At 49.5% G+C, this 22,562-nt stretch overlaps 1 protein-coding gene across 2 annotated transcripts in view; it reads right to left on the bottom strand.

Moving 5' to 3' along the window:
- The window catches only part of LOC116953855 (isthmin-1-like), a 58,303-nt gene that overhangs the window by 10,086 nt on the left and 25,655 nt on the right, over positions 1-22,562 (bottom strand). Inside the window, exons 2-5 of one of the 2 annotated variants that reach the window (XM_032974123.2) lie at positions 19,675-19,869; positions 10,445-10,799; positions 9,592-9,642; positions 8,564-9,302 (exon numbers count right to left, since the gene is read on the bottom strand). In XM_032974123.2, the coding sequence (XP_032830014.2) occupies positions 8,572-9,302; positions 9,592-9,642; positions 10,445-10,799; positions 19,675-19,869 (1,332 nt within the window). In that variant the 3' untranslated portion in view covers positions 8,564-8,571. Of the gene's footprint in view, positions 1-1,663; positions 9,303-9,591; positions 9,643-10,444; positions 10,800-19,674; positions 19,870-22,562 lie in introns of those variants that run through there. The other variant, XM_032974122.2, reaches the window with a different exon arrangement.

Raw genomic sequence — 22,562 nt, 5'->3', positions numbered from 1 at the left:
TTCAAGAGCCGAATGGCTCACAGGGCTATACCAAGTAAATGAAACTGAGAACTGAAATTATCATGGCTACGTACGGTGGGAAGGAACTCAACTTCACGAACACCACCAACAACAGCAATCGCCGTTCACTCCCCCCATCACCACGACGCTTGTGCCATGCTTAGGTGGTGAACATCATCACCACCACCTCTCCTTACTCCCCCCTCTCCTCCGCTTCTCTTCCACTCCCCCCTTCTCCCCTCCTCTCCACCACTCCCTCTCCTCCCCCCACTCCCCCTTTCCTCCTCCTCCCCCCCCTCCCCCTCTCTTCCACTCCCCCCTCTCCTCAACCCTCTCCTCCCCCACCCCCTCTCTCCTCCCCCATGCCCCCACTCCCCGACTACCCCGACCACGTGGCTCTATTATTCAGCTACCCCCACATCAAAGCGCGGAGGCCGCTCGCAGACAAAGTCAACAACGGGCAGAGAGGGCGGCGAGGGTGGTGGATGCGCGAAGCGCTGCGTAAACATCGCCACTGCGAGACGAAGGCGGCCGGGCGTGGTGTTGGCCACCCACCCCCTCGTGTACCGTGCCGGCCCTAATAGGTGCTCGCTAACAGCACTTGCTCCTACAGTCCGTTAAGGCTACACGGGGGATCTTTGTCTTTGGTGTTGGTGTGAGTAATGATGTTGGGGCAGTGTTGGTGCTAATGGTGGTGGTGGTGGAGACTGCGAGCGGTTGGGTTGTGCCCATGTGGATCTCATTAGCGCGCATGTGCGCGTGGTGATGGAGTGTGGGGGTGCCATGGATGGTGCGTAAAGCGGGGAGCGGTGGCGCAGTGGTTAGCGCTCTCGGCGAGGAAACTTGTGACTGTTCCCACTCACGGCTACCATCAGTGGCGTTTTTCTGAACCGGGCCTGGGTCTCCCCAAGGTAGACTCGGCTTCGAATGAGTCCCCGGGCGTGGTGGTTCTGGCCGCCCCCACCCCCTCGTGTGCTGCGTCGGCATTCACAGCCCTCGCCAACAGCACTTGCCGCGACAGCCCGTGGCGACTTCGCGGGGGGTCTTTGTGTGTTGGGTCAGTGGGGCTGCGTGCCCGTGTGTGCGACTGTCGGGAGTGGTGGCGCAGCGGTTAGCGCTACGCTGCGCTCCGAACCAGGTCTCCCGGGTTCGATTCCCGCTGCCGGACCTGGGCCTCCCCTAGGCCGACTCAGCCTCAAATGAGTACCGAGTGCGGTGTGTAAACATCGCCGCTGGGGAGACAAAGGCGGTCGGGCGTGGTGCTGGCCACCCCCCCCCCCCGTCCTTCATAGGTGCTGCTCGCTAACAACACTTTCCCCAACAGTCTGTTTAGGCTACACGGGGGATCTTTGTCTGTGGTGAGTGGTGGCGCAGCGGTTAGCGCGCTGCGCTACGAACCACGTCACCCGATTTCGATTCTCACTGCCAACGAAACCAGTGACGATGATCTGAAGCATCCTGGGCCTCCCCGAAGTCGACTCCAATGAGTTTCTGGTGCATTGGGTAAAAGTCGTCACTGGGGAGACAAATGCGGCCATGTGTGGTGGTTTGTGCTGCCATTTCTAGGCGCTCGCGAACAGCACTTGCCCCAATAGTATGTTGAAGGCTACACGGGGGATCTTTGTGTGTGTTTGTGACATATAAAACTATATAAACAACCACAGGTTTTACAATAATAATTTATTGTACAGTGTTTATCAAATCATAACCTCCCTATCTCCCCTCTTTTACAACAAATTATTATTGTTGTTGTTCCACCCGCTAACCCAGGGCAGCCTCGGCGAGTCTCAATGCTCTTGTAGTGTATAGTGTAGTGTATGTTGAACTTAATTCGCACCGTAGCCCACCACGCTAACCGGAGGTGCAGGGGAAGGACAACAAACTAAACACAACAAGCAGTTCTCAAGAAATTAGTTTGTCAATTTAGTTAAAGTGGTATCGCGTATAGTAGTGTAGTATAGTGTATCGTGTAGTGTGTAGCGTAGTGTATAGTGTAGTGTATGTTGAGCTTATTTCGCACCGTACGTAACCAACAAGGCTAATCGGAGGTGTTGAGGAAGGACAACAAGCTAAACAAAACAAGCAGTTCTAAAGAAATTCGTTTTTAATTTAGTATAGTGGTGTTGTCTATAGTAGTGTATATTGTAGTGTGTATTGTAGTGTATAGTGTAGTGTATGTTGAACTTATTTCGCACAATGAATAGCCAACCGCGCTAATGGGAGGTGCGGGACAAGAAGCTCGAGACACACGACTACCGCTCGCTGCTTTTCACGAGGCTCCTGCCGGGTTCTCGCCGGAGGGGAGCGATGTGGCGGCTGCTGCTGCTGCTGTCCGTTTACCCCAAATGGAATCAACTCTCTGGATCGTCGTTCATAAAAAGAAACGTTGACCGTGACGCGGGCGGCACACGATGGCCAACGTCTTGCGAGCGATGTTTTGCAGAGATCGTGACCGCCCCCCGCTCGCAAGTGAGGCGGCCGCAGCGTAGTTAGAGATTGCCGTGGTCACCGCGACTCATAATAGCCTGGGGGCAGCCCCACGGAGTCGAACCGGGAAGCTCGTGCTCGGGGGATAGCAAGTGACACGGTACCCCCCCCACCCAGGCCTCTCATCCACTTAGAGAATGACACACAGACTTAGGAAGCACAGAGAGAGAGAGACCCTGAATCACACACAGACTTAGGAAGCACAGAGAGCGAGATACTGAATCACACACAGACTTAGGAATCACAGAGAGAGACCCTGAATCACACACAGACTTAGGAAGCACAGAGAGAGAGAGAGACCCTGAATGACACACAGACTTAGGAATCACAGAGAGAGACCCTGAATCACACACAGACTTAGGAAGCACAGAGAGAGAGAGAGAGACCCTGAATAACACACAGACTTAGGAAGCACAGAGAGAGACCCTGAATCACACACAGACTTAGGAAGCACAGAGAGAGAGAGACCCTGAATCACACACAGACTTAGGAAGCACAGAGAGAGACCCTGAATGACACACAGACTTAGGAAGCACAGAGAGAGACCCTGAATGACACACAGACTTAGGAATCACAGAGAGAGAGAGAGACCCTGAATCACACACAGACTTAAGAAGCACAGAGAGAGAGACCCTGAATCACACACAGACTTAGGAAGCACAGAGAGAGAGAGACCCTGAATCACACACAGACTTAGGAATCACAGAGAGAGAGAGAGAGATACTGAATCACACACAGACTTAGGAAGCACAGAGAGAGACACTGAATCACACACAGACTTAGGAAGCACAGAGAGAGAGAGACCCTGAATCACACACAGACTTAGGAAGCACAGAGAGAGAGACCCTGAATGACACACAGACTTAAGAAGCACAGAGAGACCCTGAATGACACACAGACTTAGGAAGCACAGAGAGAGAGACCCTGAATCACACACAGACTTAGGAATCACAGAGAGAGAGAGAGAGATACTGAATCACACACAGACTTAGGAAGCACAGAGAGAGACACTGAATCACACACAGACTTAGGAAGCACAGAGAGAGAGAGAGAGAGACCCTGAATCACACACAGACTTAGGAAGCACAGAGAGAGAGAGACCCTGAATGACACACAGACTTAGGAAGCACAGAGAGAGAGACCCTGAATGACACACAGACTTAGGAAGCACAGAGAGAGAGACACTGAATCACACACAGACTTAGGAAGCATAGAGAGAGAGAGACCCTGAATCACACACAGACTTAGGAATCACAGAGAGAGAGACACTGAATGACACACAGACTTAGGAATCACAGAGAGCGAGATACTGAATCACACACAGACTTAGGAATCACAGAGAGAGATCCTGAATCACACACAGACTTAGGAAGCACAGAGAGAGAGAGAGACACTGAATCACACACAGACTTAGGAAGCACAGAGAGAGAGACACTGAATCACACACAGACTTAGGAATCACAGAGAGAGAGAGACACTGAATCACACACAGACTTAGGAATCACAGAGAGAGAGAGACACTGAATCACACACAGACTTAGGAATCACAGAGAGAGAGAGACACTGAATCACACAGACTTAGGAATCACAGAGAGAGAGAGACACTGAATCACACACAGACTTAGGAAGCACAGAGAGAGAGAGACCCTGAATCACACACAGACTTAGGAATCACAGAGAGAGAGAGAGAGACACTGAATCACACACAGACTTAGGAATCACAGAGAGAGAGAGACCCTGAATGACACACAAACTTAGGAATCACAGAGAGAGAGAGACACTGAATGACACACAGACTTAGGAATCACAGAGAGCGAGATACTGAATCACACACAGACTTAGGAATCACAGGGAGAGAGAGAGAGAGACACTGAATCACACACAGACTTAGGAATCACAGAGAGAGATCCTGAATCACACACAGACTTAGGAAGCACAGATAGAGAGAGAGAGAGACACTGAATCACACACAGACTTAGGAAGCACAGAGAGAGAGAGAGAGACACTGAATCACACACATACTTAGGAATCACAGAGAGAGAGACACTGAATCACACACAGACTTAGGAAGCACACAGAGAGACAATGAATCACACACAGACTTAGGAATCACAGAGAGAGAGACACTGAAGCACACACATACTTAGGAATCACAGAGAGAGAGAGATCCTGAATCACACACAGACTTAGGAAGCACAGAGAGAGAGACACTGAATCACACACAGACTTAGGAAGCACAGAGAGAGAGACACTGAATCACACACAGACTTAGGAATCACAGAGAGAGAGACACTGAATCACACACAGACTTAGGAATCACAGGGAGAGAGAGAGAGACACTGAATCACACAGACTTAGGAATCACAGAGAGAGAGAGAGAGAGACACTGAATCACACACAGACTTAGGAAGCACAGAGAGAGAGACACTGAATCACACACAGGCTTAGGAATCACAGAGAGAGAGAGAGAGACACTAAATCACACACAGACTTAGGAATCACAGGGAGAGAGAGAGAGAGACACTGAATCACACAGACTTAGGAATCACAGAGAGAGAGAGAGACACTGAATCACACACAGACTTAGCAAGCACAGAGAGAGAGACCCTGAATCACACACAGACTTAGGAATCACAGAGAGAGAGAGACACTGAATCACACACAGACTTGGGAATCACAGAGAGAGAGAGACCCTGAATGATACACAGACTTAGGAATCACAGAGGGAGAGAGACACTGAATGACACACAGACTTAGGAAGCACACAGAGAGACAATGAATCACACACAGACTTAGGAATCACAGAGAGAGAGACACTGAATCACACACAGACTTAGGAATCACAGAGAGAGAGAGACACTGAATCACACACAGACTTAGGAATCACAGAGAGAGAGAGATCCTGAATCACACACAGACTTAGGAAGCACAGAGAGAGAGACACTGAATCACACACAGACTTAGGAAGCACACAGTGAGACAATGAATCACACACAGACTTAGGAATCACAGAGAGAGAGAGACACTGAATCACACATACTTAGGAATCACAGAGAGAGAGACACTGAATCACACACAGACTTAGGAAGCACAGAGAGAGAGACACTGAATCACACACAGACTTAGGAATCACAGAGAGAGAGACACTGAATCACACACAGACTTAGGAATCACAGGGAGAGAGAGAGAGACACTGAATCACACAGACTTAGGAATCAGAGAGAGAGAGACACTGAATCACACACAGACTTAGGAAGCACAGAGAGAGAGACACTGAATTACACACAGACTTAGGAATCACAGAGAGAGAGAGACACTAAATCACACACAGACTTAGGAATCACAGGGAGAGAGAGAGAGAGAGACTGAATCACACAGACTTAGGAATCACAGAGAGAGAGAGACACTGAATCACACACAGACTTAGCAAGCACAGAGAGAGAGACCCTGAATCACACACAGACTTAGGAATCACAGAGAGAGAGAGAGAGACACTGAATCACACACAGACTTAGGAATCACAGAGAGAGAGACCCTGAATGATACACAGACTTAGGAATCACAGATGGAGAGAGACACTGAATGACACACAGACTTAGGAATCACAGAGAGCGAGATACTGAATCACACACAGACTTAGGAATCACAGAGAGAGAGAGAGAGACACTGAATCACACACAGACTTAGGAATCACAGAGAGAGAGAGATCCTGAATCACACACAGACTTAGGAAGCACAGAGAGAGAGAGACACTGAATCACACACAGACTTAGGAAGCACAGAGAGAGAGAGACACTGAATCACACACAGACTTAGGAAGCACAGAGAGAGAGAGAGACCCTGAATCACACACAGACTTAGGAATCACAGAGAGAGACACTGAATCACACACAGACTTAGGAATCACAGAGAGAGAGAGAGACACTGAATCACACATAGACTTAGGAATCACAGAGAGAGAGAGAGACACTGAATCACACACAGACTTAGGAATAACAGAGAGAGAGAGACACTGAATCACACACAGACTTAGGAAGCACAGAGAGAGAGAGAGACACTGAATCACACACAGACTTAGGAATCACAGAGAGAGAGAGAGACACTGAATCACACACAGACTTAGGAATCACAGAGCGAGAGACCATGAATCACACACAGACTTAGGAATCACGGAGAGAGAGACACTGAATCACACACAGATTTTGGAAGCACAGAGAGAGAGAGACACTGAATCACACAGAGACTTAGGAATCACAGAGAGAGACACTGAATCACACACAGACTTAGGAAGCACAGAGAGAGAGACCCTGAATCACACACAGACTTCGGAAGCACAGAGAGAGAGACCCTGAATCACACACAGACTTCGGAAGCACAGAGAGAGAGACACTGAATCACACAAAGACTTCGGAAGCACAGAGAGAGAGACACTGAATCACACACAGACTTAGGAATCACAGAGAGAGAGACACTGAATCACACACAGACTTATGAAGCACAGAGAGAGAGACCCTGAATCACACACAGACTTAGGAATCACACACAGACAGGCACAGACAGAGGAGACAGGGTCACGGACACTCGGACAAAGACACTGAGACACGGATATCAAACATTCATTCACATGTCAGCATTTACACAAAGACAAAGATCCCCCGTTTAGGCTTAACAGACTGTTGGGGCAAGCGCTGTGAGCAAGCACCTTTGAAGGCTGGATCGGTACCCGAGGGGATGGGTGGCCAGCACCAAGCCCGGCCGCCTTTATCTCCCCAGTGGCGATGTTAACACATCACACCAGGTACTCATTTGAGGCTGAGTCGACCTAGGCGATGCCCAAGATCGGTTTAGATAATCGTCACTGGTGTTCGTGGCCGTGAGCGGGAATCGAACTCGGGTTGCTGAGTTTTTAGCGAAGCGCACTAACCGCTACACCACCACTCCCCACTTCACACTCTCTCTCACACACTCTCTCACACTCTCACACACTCTCTCACACACTCTCACTCACACTCTTTCACACACTCTCACTTTCTCACCAATACCTCCAATTCGCCATGAAGTGACAGTGATGTCACCACAGCGCCTGTGCCAGGCCAGGTGCACTTTGAGGCCACGTGAAGCATAGAAAGCTCGCTGACAGGTCACGTGACAGACCCAGGTGCCATAGGTTGACTGAGATGACTGGCAGATGCACCAGCTGTGTCCCCTACTGTGCCAACTTGCTGTATTTTAGCCACCCAATGCTCCACTCGTTGGTGTGAGCGTCCCTCCTCTGCCCTCCATTGTTGCTGGAGGGCGACTGTCTCCAACTGCCCAGAAGCGTCCTTCACGAGGCTTCTATATAGAGGCCGATCTTGACACCGATGGTACCAGTCATCGGCAAGTCCACTCAGCTCCACGTCCTCCTCTACCACATCACTCCATCTCTTCTCTAGCCCGTGTCGTGCCCGTTTATCCCCCCTATGCGGCCAAACAGAAGCTGCTTGGGGCATGCGGTGGGCATGCTGGCTACATGACCCAGCCAACGCTGCCTTGCCTGCCGGAGGAGCTCACCGATGGGACTCACACACACTCTTTCTCACACTCTCACACACTCTCACACATACACTCACGCTCTCTCATACACAAAGATCAAAAAACAAAGATCCCCCATATAGCCTTAACAGACTGTAGGGGCAAGTGCTGTTAGCGAGCACCTATGAAGGCCGGAACGGTACACGAGGGGGTGGGTGGCCAGCACCACGCCGGACCGCCTTTGTCTCCCTAGTGGCAATGTTTACACACCGCACCAGGTACTCATTTGAGGCTGAGTCGACCTAGGGGAGGCCCAGGACCGGTTCAGATAATCGTCACTGGTGTTGGCCGTGAGCGGGAATCGAACCTGGGTCACCAGGTTCATAGCGCAGCGCGCTAACCGCTACACTACCGCTCACTCACACTCTCTCACATACACCCTTCAAAACACTCCCGTGATCCAACCCACCCCCCCACCCTTTACCCAACATCCGTGAAAAAGAGCTTCACAGTTCATCGGATTCCTCCTCCAGTATAAATTCCATCTCCCCCACCCACGCACGAGCAGAGTCAGAAGTCCGCGGCCTGCCCGAGGAGGCGGTCGAAGTCGGCGTCCCGGGGGCTCTCGGCGCAGCCGCGGCGGTTGTTGGGTGGTCGCGCGGCGTTGTAGCGGCTCCAGTCCCCGCGGCACGCCAGCCACGGCCCCACGTCGAGGCGGCGGTGCAGCTCGGGGGAGAGGTCGGCGCTCACCAGGCTGGGCGTGCCCGCGCCGGGCCCCCGAGTCACGAGGCGCATCGCCGCGTCGTAGCAGCACTGCTGAGCCGCCAGCAGCGGCGACGACGGCGGAAGAGGAGGAGGAGGAGCGTGGGTGGGAGCCGGGCGGCGGCGGTGCCTCGGTGACGACGAGGAGGAGGACGAGGGAGCGGGCTGCGTGTGCGGGACGGAGCGGATGCAGTAGCGTGCCGAGGGCTTGTAGACGTCCAGGCGCTCGTGAGGGCCGCTCGCGTCGCGCCAGCGCACGGAGCGAGCGCGGCGTGGCGGGGACGAGGACGAGGAGGACGAGGAGGAGGGCGGCGGCGATTGCGACCGTGATAATGAATCCAAAGATTCAGCTGCCCCCAGTGCTCCCCCCGCCGCTGCTGCCCCCGACTCGGGGGGCTCTGGGATGAGGGCGCTGCCGTAGGCGACCTGCCGGGGGTAGACGCAGGGGCAGGAGGGCAGCTCGGCGAGCACGCGGCGCACGTACGGGCGCAGAGCCGTGCCGCGCTCGCATCGCGCCCACCGCTCACAGCTGTCAGCCCCTGCGGAGACAACGGCACCACCGCCACCACCACCGCCGCCACCACCCGTAGTATTACCGGTAGCAGTAGTGATGGCGGAAGTGATGGGGGTGGTGTTGGGGGTGGTGTTAGTTGGTGGTGATCAGGGTGGTGAAAGCGGCAGTGTTCGGAATGGTGATGGGGGTGGTGTTGGCGGCGGTGATGGGGATTAGTGATATGGGGTTGATCAGGGTAGTGATGGAGGTAGTGATAGGGGCTAGTGATGGGGCAAGTGATGGGGGTGGTGTTGGCATTGCGTGCGTGGCCCCACCGGTGTTGTTGAGCCGTGTCTCCGTGATTGGTGGAGGTGACGTTGCGTCTCCTGCAACACAGCACGCGGTCACTCACACACCAGCAGCACCACACCACAGCACCACCACCACCCACCGTTCTAACCACTGTCGTTGTTGTTGTGGTGCAACGGCTTTCGCGCTGCGCTATGAACCCGGCGACTCGAGTTCGATTTCCACTCACGGCCAACACCGGTGACGATTATCTGAACCGGTTCTGGGCCTCCCCTATATCGACTCAAATCAGTACCTGGTGGTGCGATGTGTAAACATCGCCACTAGGCAGACAAAGGCGGCCGGGCGTAGTTGATGGCCACCCACCTCCTCGCGTTCAGTGCCAACCTTCATAGGTGCTCAATAACAGCACTTGCTCCAACAATATGTTGAGGCTATACGGGGGATCTTTATCTTTGGCATTGTGGTGCTACAGGGGCAGGCCTGCGTCTTGCTGGCCGAGCAGCCCGGGCCGCCCCCCTAGAAAGACAAAGATCCCCCGTGTAGCCCACACAGACCATTGGGACAAGTACTGTTAGCGAGTTGTGCCTATCAAAGCCAGCGCGGCATATGCAGGGGGTGGGTGGCCCGCACCACGCCCGACCGCCTTTGCCTACCGAATGGCGATGTTTATACACTGTACCGGGTATTCATTTGAAGCTGAGTCGACCTAGGGGAGGCCCAGGACCATTTCAGATCATCATCACTGGTGTTGGTAGTCGCGAGCGGGGAATAAAACTTGGGTCGCCAGATTCGTAGCGTGGCATCCTAACCGCTGCGCCATTGCTCCCACCACACACACACGCATGCACAGACGCATGCACAGACGCACGCACTCACCATAATCATCACCGTCGTCGTCTTCGTGAGTAGTCCCCTCCTCCTCCCCGATGCTCACCATCTGCTGGCCTCGTCTGCGTGACCCAAAAAAGGCCCCATCGTCCGCACCGTCCCCGTACCCCACATTATCATCATCATCCTCGCCATCCTCCTCTTCGTAGTAGCTGTAATCCGATTGCCCGCCGGCCTTGGCGCCCTTTGACCCCTCGAGCGACCTCTGCCACAGTTGGAGGAGCCAGCGGGGCGCCAGCTGGGCAGCCGCGGCGTCGCCGCGCGGCTCCGGCCAATCGAGGCGGCCGGCCCCGGTCACCAGGTCCAGCTCCATCTCGGGGCTGCTCACCACCTCAATGGTCACCTGGGGGTGGATGGGGAGGGGGTGGGGGGGGGAGTCAAAGGTCGATGGTCACGTGAGGGGGGGGGCATCCGAATCAGCAGCAGCAGCGACAGTAACAGAAGCAGCAGTAACAGCAGCAGTGGCAGGAGCAGCATCTTCCACTGCTGGATGAAGGTCTGCCCCCCAAACCGTCATGCAGTAAACCAAACTCCGCTGAGCTCCTGAAACAGGCAAAGTCTGCGACCACGCGGGGGTGAGGCGACCCCTGGTGCTGATGCTGGGGTAGAGCTCACCTGGATGTTGGGGTTGGGCTCACCTGGATGCTGGGGTTGGGCTCACCTGGATGGTGGGGTTGGGCTCACCTGGATGGTGGGGTTGGGCTCACCTGGATGGTGGGGTTGGGCTCACCTGGATGGTGGGGTCGAACTCACCTGGATGTTGGGGTAGAGCTGACCTGGATGGTGGGGTCGGGCTCACCTGGATGGTGGGGTTCGGGCTCACCTGGATGTTGGGGTCAGGATCACCTGGATGGTGGGGTTGGGCTCACCTGGATGGTGGGGTCGGGCTTACCTGTCGTCCTGACAGGTTTGTTCCTTTCACCTGAAGAAGGCCACTTGTGTTGTGGCCGAAACGTCATGATAATTTAATTGTTTTAATTCTAGATTTAAAGCTTTCGTGACTGCAAGGATCCATACTCATTGGTTCTATTCGGTAAAGTCACGTAGCTGATCATTGTTACAACGCTGTGGGTGATCACGATATAATTTTCTCCGATACCAAGGTTCTTTGCAAACCCATGGGTTTTTATCAGAGATTTGTTCACGAGGCAATTCAGATCTACAAGCACAGACACAATTTCAACCGAGAAGATGGTTTCAAATTAAGCAACCATTGGAAAGATGTTCTAAATCGAACCAAACATTAAACTAATTTTCAATGGTACTTTATATTTTTCAAATAGTGGTACCCCAAACTTTCGCAGCTCTTAAATTCCCTTTTCACACCATCAATAGGGAAACTCCCCCTCCTTCCCCCCCCCCCCCCCACGCCAACCGGCATGTGCACCCGCATGTACACCACCTCTATGCTAAGTCGGCCAATCAAATGCTAATTTTTATGCTAATTCCTTTGTCAAGGCACTTTGTTTCCTCGCACACAGCTTAAAGGTCGCGGTCTGAGCATGGCTGTGTTCACTCCAGCGCTGTCCTCGAGACAGCCTGATCCCTTCACCTGATGAAGGCCGCTTGTGTTGTGGCCGAAACGTCGTGATTTTTGTTGTTTTATTTTTTACCTACGTGACTTTACCGAATAGAACCAAAGAGTATGGGTCCTTGCAGTCACAAAAGCTTTAAATCTAGAATTGATAACCTCTACGGAGAGGGCTTTCACCTATCTGTTAGAGCTTTTAACAGACAACGGGACAAGAAGTCACAGCTCATCGAGACGCTGACATTCCTCAAAAGATGTCGCGATCACAAGGTAATACCCATCGCTTTCACACTCACTTCTGCTGCTGTATCTTCTCCGAATTCTAAACAGATTCTGTTTAAGGCCAGCCTATCTTTAATCTCAGAGAGGATAAGGCTACTCCGATTTGAACTCGACACTTTAGACAGGACTCTCCTACAAGCTCATTTAATGTTAACACAAAAAATGTCACCTTCTGATTGGAATCACGTAGACAACATGACTGCTTCTTCTGCTGATTCACTTTCAGTCAAATGTAAAGCTAACCTGATTTCTAAATTCAACCACCTATCAAAGAAGAACCCAGTTCCACATATAACAAAACTAGACGTTAACAAAATCGTCATTAATCAGAGTAGCACCCCGATTTCGGACAATCTAAAAACAGTACTGGCTAGGGGACTGAATTTAGCTGTCACCCCAAAACACATACCAGTAGATGATATCATCTCTCAGGTCGATGTAGCCTTCAAAGGCGTGGGACACATCCAAGCAGACGTTGCGAGAGCTGAAATAGCCACTATTCTTAAGAATGCTAAGAAAGCCATTAGTAACATCAGCAAAAATGAACGCTCTGAACTCGCGAATTTAAAAAACAGAAGTGATATAGTCATCCTCTCAGCCGATAAAGGCAACACTACTGTAATTATGGATAAAGATTCATACAACAAAATCCAGAATCTGCTCAACGATGAAAGTTACTCAAATTAAAAATGACCCTACCAATATCCTAGCAATAAAAACCAACAAGATCATCACAAGTTCGACCTCCCTAATCGACCCAACTAAATGTCCCTCCCTAAAACCTTCTGCTGCAAGACCCCCTAGATTCTATGGTCTTCCCAAGATTCATAAAGAAGGCACCCCACTACGACCCATCGTATCCACGATCAACTCCCCTACCTATAGACTGGCCCGTTTTCTGTCAGATACCTTGCTGCCTTTCAATGGCAAGACCGCCTCAGCAGTACTTAACTTAGCCCAATTGGTCTCTATGGTCAAAGACGTTGTACTGTCCCCTGACGATATCCTTGTCAGCTTCGATGTGGTCTCTTTGTTCACCAAGGTCCCAGTGCCTGATACCATTGAAATAATTGAAAATTTGGTCCAACATGGACTAGACCCCGATACACCTGCACTGGTTAGGCACTGCCTCAACAATACCTACTTTACTTGGAATGGCTCCTTCTACAAACAAAATGAGGGTACCCCCATGGGATCCCCCTTGTCACCAGTGATAGCCAATATTTTCATGGAGAAATTTGAATCACACGCCATCCAGACTTCCACCCTCAGACCTTCCCTGTGGAAGAGATATGTGGATGACACTTTCGTCATTTGGCCACATGGCCTCCCAGCTCTGAACCTTTTCCTACACCACATCAATTCCAGACATCCCGCCATCAAATTCACCATGGAGGTGGAGAAAGATGGCAAGCTACCATTCTTGGATGTTCTGTTTGAGAGGAGACCTGATGGCTCATTGGGGCATTCTGTCTACAGGAAACCCACCCACACGGATTCCTACTTGAAGCCTGATTCCCACCACCACCCAGCCCAGAAGAATTCTCTCATCAAAACTTTATACCATAGGGCTCATTGCATTTCGGACCAACACCACCTGACCAGTGAATTAAAACATGTACACCTGACCCTCAAAAGGAATGGATACTCTGACCGTACCATCCGCCAAGCTGTTTCTCCCTCCATACAGAAACAACCACTTGATACTCCGGTCAAAACCATCACACTACCATATATAGCAGGCGTTACTAAAAGGATTTCCAAAATTCTAAACAAACACAAGATCCAGGTCAGGTTCAATACAGTACACAAAATTCGTGATCTGATCCCATCCGTTAAGGATGTCATTCCTGACTTACAGTACCCCGGGGTTTACAAATTCAGTTGTACCTGCGGTGATTGCTATATCGGGGAGACAAAGCGACATGTCTCTGACCAAATTCGCGAGCACAAATCAGATTTGAAACACGGCAAAACGAATTCTTCTGCCGTAGCTGATCACTGTTACAACGCTGTGGGGGATCACGATATAATTTTCTCCGATACCAAGGTTCTTTGCAAATCCACGGGCTTTTATCAGAGATTTGTTCACGAGGCAATTCAGATCTACAAGCGCAGACACAATTTCAACCGAGAAGATGGTTTCAAATTAAGCAACCATTGGAAAGATGTTCTAAATCGAACCAAACATTAAACTAATTTTCAATGGTACAGTATATTTTTCAAATAGTGGTACCCCAAATTTTCACAGCTCTTAAATTCCCCTTTCACACCATCAATAGATAAACTCCCCCTCCTCCCCCCCCCCGCGCCAACCGGCATGTGCACCCGCATGTACACCACCTCTATGCTAAGTCAGCCAATCAAATGCTATTTTTTATGCTAATTCCTTTGTCAAGGCACCTTGTTTCCTCGCACACAGCTTAAAGGTCGCGGTCTGAGCGTGGCTGTGTTCCACTCCAGCGCTGTCCTCGAGACAGCCTGATCCCTTCACCTGATGAAGGCCGCTTGTGTTGTGGCCGAAACGTCGTGATTTTTGTTGTTTTATTTTTTACCTACGTGACTTTACCGAATAGAACCAACGAGTATTAATTGTTTTATTTAATTATTTTATTCTCATTCGACGTGACTTTACCGAAAGAACCAAAGAAGACAACTAAGGTTTAGGCCATAAATCTAACTCCGTACTACAATAAACAAAAACATGGCCAAACCAAAAAAACTTTTGCTAAATCACCAAAATAAAAGCCATAAATGCAATGTAACAGTGATCATAGGGACTGTGACCGAATTGTTAACAATAAACTACATAAATAAATTATAACACTAAACCCTAGAGCCATATTTTAGGCCACTGAATAGCAGTGGCAGCTATGGGTGTACAACTCCTCTAGAGCAGTTTTGAGTGAAGATCTCATAGTGATTCAAGTTGCAGTTTATTGGCAATAGCATTCCAGACCCTGGGGGCATCAATAGCAAAGGCCCTTCCTCCGGTTTTTGTATGGCAATAGGGAATGTAAAGCTGATAAATGAGCGAAGACCTGAGGTCAAATTTGTTCTTTGAAACAGAGGAGATCCAGTAGGTAGTCTGCGCATTTTTTTGTAAGTACATCGTGAATAAATAAGATTTGGTGCACAAGCCGTCGAACATTAAGAGATGTTAAGTTTGACCCAATGTAGAGATCACAGTGGTGAGTCCTATATGGGCAGTTCAATGCAAATCTTATGGCCGAGTGATAGATGGAATCAAATTTCTTCATTACAGTACTTGGGGCTGATTTATACACGATGTCACAGTAGTCAAGTAGAGGCAGTATGGTAGCTTTTATCAATTCCAAACGGAACATTGGGGGGAAACAGTGCTTGTGTCGATACAGAAAACCAATTTTATTTTTGTCTTTTTACCAATATAATCAATGTGATCTTCAAAATTCAGTTTTGAATCCAGGATGGCCCCAAGATACCTATAGATCTTGACTTGCTCTATTTGATAATTATTCAAGGAATGTAATTGGGGAAAAACAACTTCCTGCTTTAGTCCCGGTGAGAAGCATAGCACCTTGGTTTTGGAGGTATTCAGGACTAGTTTAAGAGAAACTAGCTGATGTTGTAGTTTGTTGAAATCACCCTGGAGCTTAGCAATCACGTCATCCGGAGAGTGGCCAGCAGTAATCAGTATCGTGTCATCTGCAAAAAGATTTACCCTGGAATGATCCAGGTCAGTGCCCAAGTCATTGACATAAAGAGAGAACAAGAGGGCGCCGAGGATGGGGCCAAGGATGGAACCCTGTGGAGAACCCCTTTTGTTATCTTAACACTGTTTGACCTCCAACCATCTGTGAATACAGTTTGGGTGCGAGAAAAGAGGTAACTTTTTTAACCATTGTACTGTGTTTTCGGAAAAACCGAGGCAACTTAGTTTACTAAGCAGGGTGTTGTGGTCTACTGTACCAAAAGCTTTGGACAGGTCAAGAAAAATACAGGCACAGTACTGCTTATTATCAAGGCTACTGTAAATTTGATTCAGAGAGTCTAATGCAGCAGATGTGGTGCTGTATTTTTTTTCGGAACCCAGATTGTTTTGGATGTAGTAGATTGTTGATGAACAGGAAACTGCTAATTTGGTAGTTCAATAATTTTTCAAAAATTTTCATCAATGGGGACAAAATTGAGATAGGTCGGTATTATTGGGATCATCTTTAGGGCCCCCTTTGTGAAGTGGACGGACATAGGAATGTTTCCATTCTAGAGGAACTGATGCTTCTTTGATGGACAGGTTGAAAATATGGGCTTGTTTGCTCGCACACAGTTTAAAGGTCCGCTGTCTGAGCGTGGTTGTGTTTCGCTAAATTCTCCTGTTTGATTTGTACTAGGTGCCTCGGTGAATGTATATGCTCTGACTTTAACATAGCTATTTCTGTGACCAGTTACAAGCTAATCACTCAGCTATTTCAATGCTAAATTCTATGCTAATTCCTTTGTCAAGGGGTGCCTCTGCGGATGTGTATACTTTCACTTAGCTATTTCAATAAGCCATTTCAATGCTAAATTATATGCTAATTCCTTTGTCAAGGCGCTTTGTTTTCTTCTCCCACAGCTTAAAGGTCGTGATCTAAGCGTGGCTTTTCTCACTCCAGCGCTGTCCTCCAGACAGTCTCGTCCCTTCACCTGATGAAGGCCGCTTGTGTTGTGGCCAAAACGTCGTGATTTTTTGTTATTTTATTTTCACCTACGTGACTTTACCCAATAGAACCAAAGAGTATATGGGCTATAGGTTTGTATATTAGGTGACCAACAGTTAGTAGAGGAAAGAAGGGAAACTATCTGCTCCGGTAGAGGAGGACCCTTTGAGGTAGAACAGTTGTTTCAGAACATTACTTTCGTGGATTGGCTGGAAACTAAATTCGTTCAATGTTTGGACAGGGTTGTAGGAATTTGCATGAGCAGGGGTGACTCCCAATACATTATCAAAAAGATCACCAGCTTCAGAAAAATGAAGGTTAAAATTGTCAACTATTTTTTTGGGATCTGAAAAATATTCCCCATTTCGGTTAAGCTCAACGGGCAGATTGTCTGTTTTGGATGCCTTTTCGATAGATTTGATTGTTTTCTAAAAAAAATCCTGGCATTTTCATGTGATTCCAGGAGAGTGGAGGAAAAGTAGGCATTTTTTGCATGCCATATTTTTTTTACGCATCTATTCCTTAAAATCCTGTATTCTAGCCAGTCATTTACCAAATTAGTTTTCTGAGCACATCCCCAAGCCTTATCCCTAGTTTTCATGAGCTTTGTAATCAAAGGATCATACCATGGTGGGTGGTTGTCTTTAGTTTTAAATCTAACCAACGGAGCATGTTTGTTAAGAATTTGGAGAAACGTGTACCTGAAAGCCGTAGTCAGGTTGGGGATATCACAGACCTTATCAATATCCGAGTGAAGCACATCATTTGTAAATGCCTGAGTGCTGAAGTGCCTCAAAGAGTGCTTCTCAACAATTTTATGGGGGGCTTTGGGTCTGGCTGATGATCTCACCCCAAAAATCAAGGAGTGATCACTAAGGTTATTACCCAGAACACCAGTCAGTGTGAAATTGTGAGGGGCATTTGTCAATAGGACGTCAAGCAGAGATGACTGTCCCGGAGTTTTTAGGTTGGGTCTTGTGGGGACATTTATGAATTGAAACAGGTTAAATTCACCTGTAAAATTTGTGGCCACGGCCGGCAGATTTAGCCAATTCCAATTTAGATCACCCACTAAAACTATTTCACCTTTAGGGAGGCCCCCAAAAAGCTCTCTCAGTGCCGATGCAGCTTCAACATCCTTCCCACAAGGCGGTCTGTAGCAGCACATTACCAATATCTGTTGATTAATTGGGAGAGTTATTCTGAGAGCCAAACCTTCAAAGCAACATTTTTTAAACAAGGAGTGAGCTGGTGAACATGCAATAGTATTACGAACATAGATGGCAATTCCACCTCCTTTAGATTCTCGGTCAAGCCGAAAAAGGTTGTAGTTTTCAATCATAATCTGCAAGTCATTGACGGCAGGAGTGAGAAATGTTTCTGTTAGGCAAAAAATGTCCGGGTCAAGATTTGCCACTTCTAGTTTTAGTTGACTTAATTTAATCACAAGCCCTCTGATGTTGACATGTCGAACACCAACACCTTTCCTACAGAATTATACGAGTTATTTTCATTTGGGCCAGGATGAAGCTCAATACCACCCAGAAATAAGAAAAGTAGAATTAACAGTTTGCATAAGTATTTTCTGTGAAAGGATGAAGAGCGGCGAACCTTGGACGAATAGCAGCAGCTTGCAGATGGTGATATTTTTAAGAGCTCAATGAAGTTTGGAAGGAGTGCTGGTGAAGTAATGGGAGAAAGATAGGGTTTAAAAGGATACAATGATGGAGTGTATAAGTGTCTATGAGCTGTTTCATTTGCAGGTGTAGTGGCAAATTGAGCAACAAGTATTAACGAAAAATAACGAGGGTAGCCGTTTGTAGAGTTGAGTGTGGCACTAGATATGGCCGGGAGGAACAGCAGTATGATACACAGCAGGAGAATTGCCATCTTTAAAATATCCGGGGTATACACAGATTTACACACAAGTGGAATAGAAAAATATATATACTTGTAGGCCGAGCGCGAGAAAAACGTCTTGCCGCACTCATCACACATGCACGGCTTCTCGCCCATGTACTAGGGTTGAACACCGCCCCCCACACCCCCCCCCCCCCGACAGCAAATTCTTGGCTGTTGTAGGCTCGACTGAACCACTTGCACCGCCTCCTTTCCCCGCCGCAGGATGGTGTTCAAGCTAGCCCTCCTTGAGCTCAGCCCACGACTGGAATGTCGTTTCCTGGCCTCTTGTGTCTCTGCTGCCCGACCAGATGTCCCCACGGAAGCCTACACAGGAGACTCTTCATTCACGACCCTTGGCCGTCTTGACGATCTCGGTGAAGTTGTCCAGGATGGAGCACACGTCATCCTTGAGCCGCTTGTTGAACGACTGCAGCAGCGCCTCCTTGCTCTGGGGCAGCGCCCGCGACATCTCGGGGCAGCAGCAGTGGAGAGAGCACGACTCTCTCTCAGGGCAGCAGTGGACAGAGCACGGCACTCCCTCAGGGCAGCAGTGGACGGAGTACAACTTTGCCTCAGGGCAGCAGAGGAGAGAGTCTGGCTCCCTCACGGCAGCGGTGGAGATAGCGCGGCTCTCCCTCAAGCCAGTAGTGGAGAGCACGGGGCTCCCTCCGGGCAGCAGTGGACGGGGCACGACCCTGCCTCAGGGCAGCAGTGGAGAGAGCACGGCTCTCCCTCAGGGCAGTTGGGCTCACCTGGATGGTAGAGTCGGGCTCACCTGGATGGTGGGGTCGAGCTCACCTGGATGTTGGGGTCGGGCTCACCTGGATGTTGGGGTTGGGTTGGTTGAAGTCGGCTTGGGAGAAGTCCGGGAGGCTGAAGAGTAGCGGGAACCCTGCGGGCTCGTCTCCCTGAGGCTGAGCGTGCTTCTGCTGCTGATGATGCTGCTGATAGTGATGTTTTCCCGGCCGCGTTCCCTTCGCTCCGTGCCTCCTCAGAGAATTCTCGAGCAACCCTGTCTGATAGCAGCATCATCAGCGACATCACCATCAGTGCCATCATCAACACCGCCATCATCATCAGCGACATCACCATCGGTGCCATCATCACCACTGCCATCATCATCAGCAACATCATCATCAGCGACATCACCATCAGCGACATCACCATCAGTGCCATCATCAACACCGCCATCATCAACAGCAACATCATCATCAGTGCCATCATCAACACTGCCATCATCAGCGACATTATCATCATCGCCACTCGTGACATCACCATCAGCACCATCATCAACACCGCCATCATCATCATCATCAGCAACATCATCATCATCAGCGACACCATCATCAGCAACATAATCAATGCCATGACCATCAGTGCCATCGCTATCAGTCTCATCACCATCATTGCCATCGTCGCCATCGTAGCCATCGTAGCCATCATCAGCAGCAACATCATCATTAACGACACCATCATCAGCAACATAATCAATGCCATGACCATCAGTGCCATCGCTATCAGTCTTTGTGTACGTTGTATATGTGTGTGTCTTTGTGTACGGTGTATATGTGTGTGTCTTTTGTGTACGGTGTACGTGTCTTTGTGTACGGTGTATGTGTCTTTGTGTACGGTGTATGTGTGTGTCTTTGTGTACGTTGTATATGTGTGTGTCTTTGTGTACGGTGTATATATATATGTGTCTTTGTGTACCGGTATATATGTGTGTGTCTTTGTGTACGGTGTATATGTGTGTCTTTGTGTACGGTGTATATGTGTGTGTCTTTGTGTACGGTGTATATGTGTGTGTCTTTGTGTACGTTGTATGTGTGTGTCTTTGTGTACGTTGTATGTGTGTGTCTTTGTGTACGGTGTATATGTATGTGTCTTTGCGTACGGTGTATATGTATGTGTCTTTGTGTACGGTGTATATGTGTGTGTCTTTGTGTACGGTGTATATGTGTGTGTCTTTGTGTACGGTATATGTGTGTGTCTTTGTGTATGGTGTATGTGTCTTTGTGTACGGTGTATATGTATGTGTCTTTGTGTACGGTGTATATGTATGTGACTTTGTGTACGGTGTATATGTGTGTGTCTTTGTGTACGGTGTATATGTATGTGTCTTTGTGTACGGTGTATATGTGTGTGTCTTTGTGTATGGTGTACGTGTCTTTGTGTACGGTGTATATGTGTGTGTCTTTGTGTACGAGTTGGTCATGATGCTGGCACCTGGTCTGGAGTGATTGGAGGGCATGGGCCAGATCAGCTCAAAAACAACAGTAGGAGGCTGCTATATTTTTGTGCAGCCCATGGGCTTGTAATTACCAACACGCTGTTCCGGCATCGGCGCATCCACACAACATCATGGATACATGCCGGGTCCAAGCAAGTACATCTGCTGGACTACATAGTGACGGATCAGCGGATGCGAGCCTATGTCCTTGACACCAGGACCTACTGTGTAGCTGATCTGCCCTCTGAACATCGACTAGTCATTTGTAAGATGCGCCTGCCATTCTTCCACTCCGGAGGTGGGTGTACACCCAGGACCCCATCCCAACCTAAAGTGGCCTGGTCTCAGTTATCTGATGAAAGTTGCAAGCAAGAATTTCATCATCGCTTGCGGCTGGGATTGGCATCGTCCCCGACTCCTCCTGATGTCGAGGGTAAATGGGCGAGGTTTAGGACTGTGACTCATGCAGCTGCAATGGCTGCTTTGGGTACACGGTCCAGACCTCCCCAGAGACCCTGGCTGACAGAGGAGGTGTTCAGGATGGTTGAGAAAAAGCGACAGGCCCACTGTCATCGGCTACAGAATCCCACGTCAGAGAATGAGGAGGCTTACCGCAGCCTTCGCTCGGAGGTTCGGAGAGCCGTGAGGCGCTGCAAGGATGGGTGGTGGTCGCGGGTTGCTGAGGAGATGGAGTCTGCCTCAGTGGCCCGTGATCACATATCTTTATTTAACTCCATCAAAAAAGTAATCTGCAGCGCCACACCTATTACCATCATTAGGGGAAAAAACGGCGATCCAATCTCCGACCCCCAGCAACAGGTTTGCAGATTTGCTGAGCATTTCTGTGAGGTCCTGGGGGAGGGAAAATCCCTCAGCCAGGAAAACATCGTGGCACAAAGTGAGGATGACCCTGCTGAGGCTGCGGTGTCTCAAATATTGGAAGAAGTTACCCCCTGTGAGTGGCTGGCTCAGGTGCCATCTGTTGAGGAAGTACTGAAGGCGATCCGGAGTCTGAGACCAGGAAAGGCAGCGGGCAGAGATGATCTCCCAAGCGAAATGCTAGGGAGGGTGGCGTTTGTGCACAGACTGCCCTATATGACATCATAACAACAGTCTGGACCACTGGACGGGTTCCGCAGGATTGGAAGGATGCCCTGGTGGTCCCCCTTTTTAAGAAGGGGGACCGCACAGACTGTAACAACTACAGGGGCATCTCAGTCCTCAGTGTGCCGGGAAAGGTCCTGTCAAGGATTATTCAACATCGCCTTGCCAGGCACGCTGAGGAGAGGCTTGCGGAGCCCCAATGCGGTTTCAGGAAAGGGCGGTCCTGCACAGATGCCATATTTTCTGTCCGTCTGCTACAGCAGAGGTGTAGGGAATTCCAACAAGACCTACATCTCTGCTTTATTGACCTGGACAAGGCCTATGATACCATCAGTAGGCCTGGGCTCTGGGTTGTTCTTCGTGCTTTTGGAGAAC

This window comes from Petromyzon marinus, chromosome 53 (assembly GCF_048934315.1).
Source record: "Petromyzon marinus isolate PM22_M1 ecotype Great Lakes invasive population chromosome 53, UKy_Petmar_22M1.pri1.0, whole genome shotgun sequence".
Taxonomy (NCBI): Eukaryota; Metazoa; Chordata; class Hyperoartia; order Petromyzontiformes; family Petromyzontidae; genus Petromyzon; species Petromyzon marinus.
Note: the sequence above shows the minus strand (reverse complement) of the source record. Positions and strands in the feature narration are given on the sequence as shown.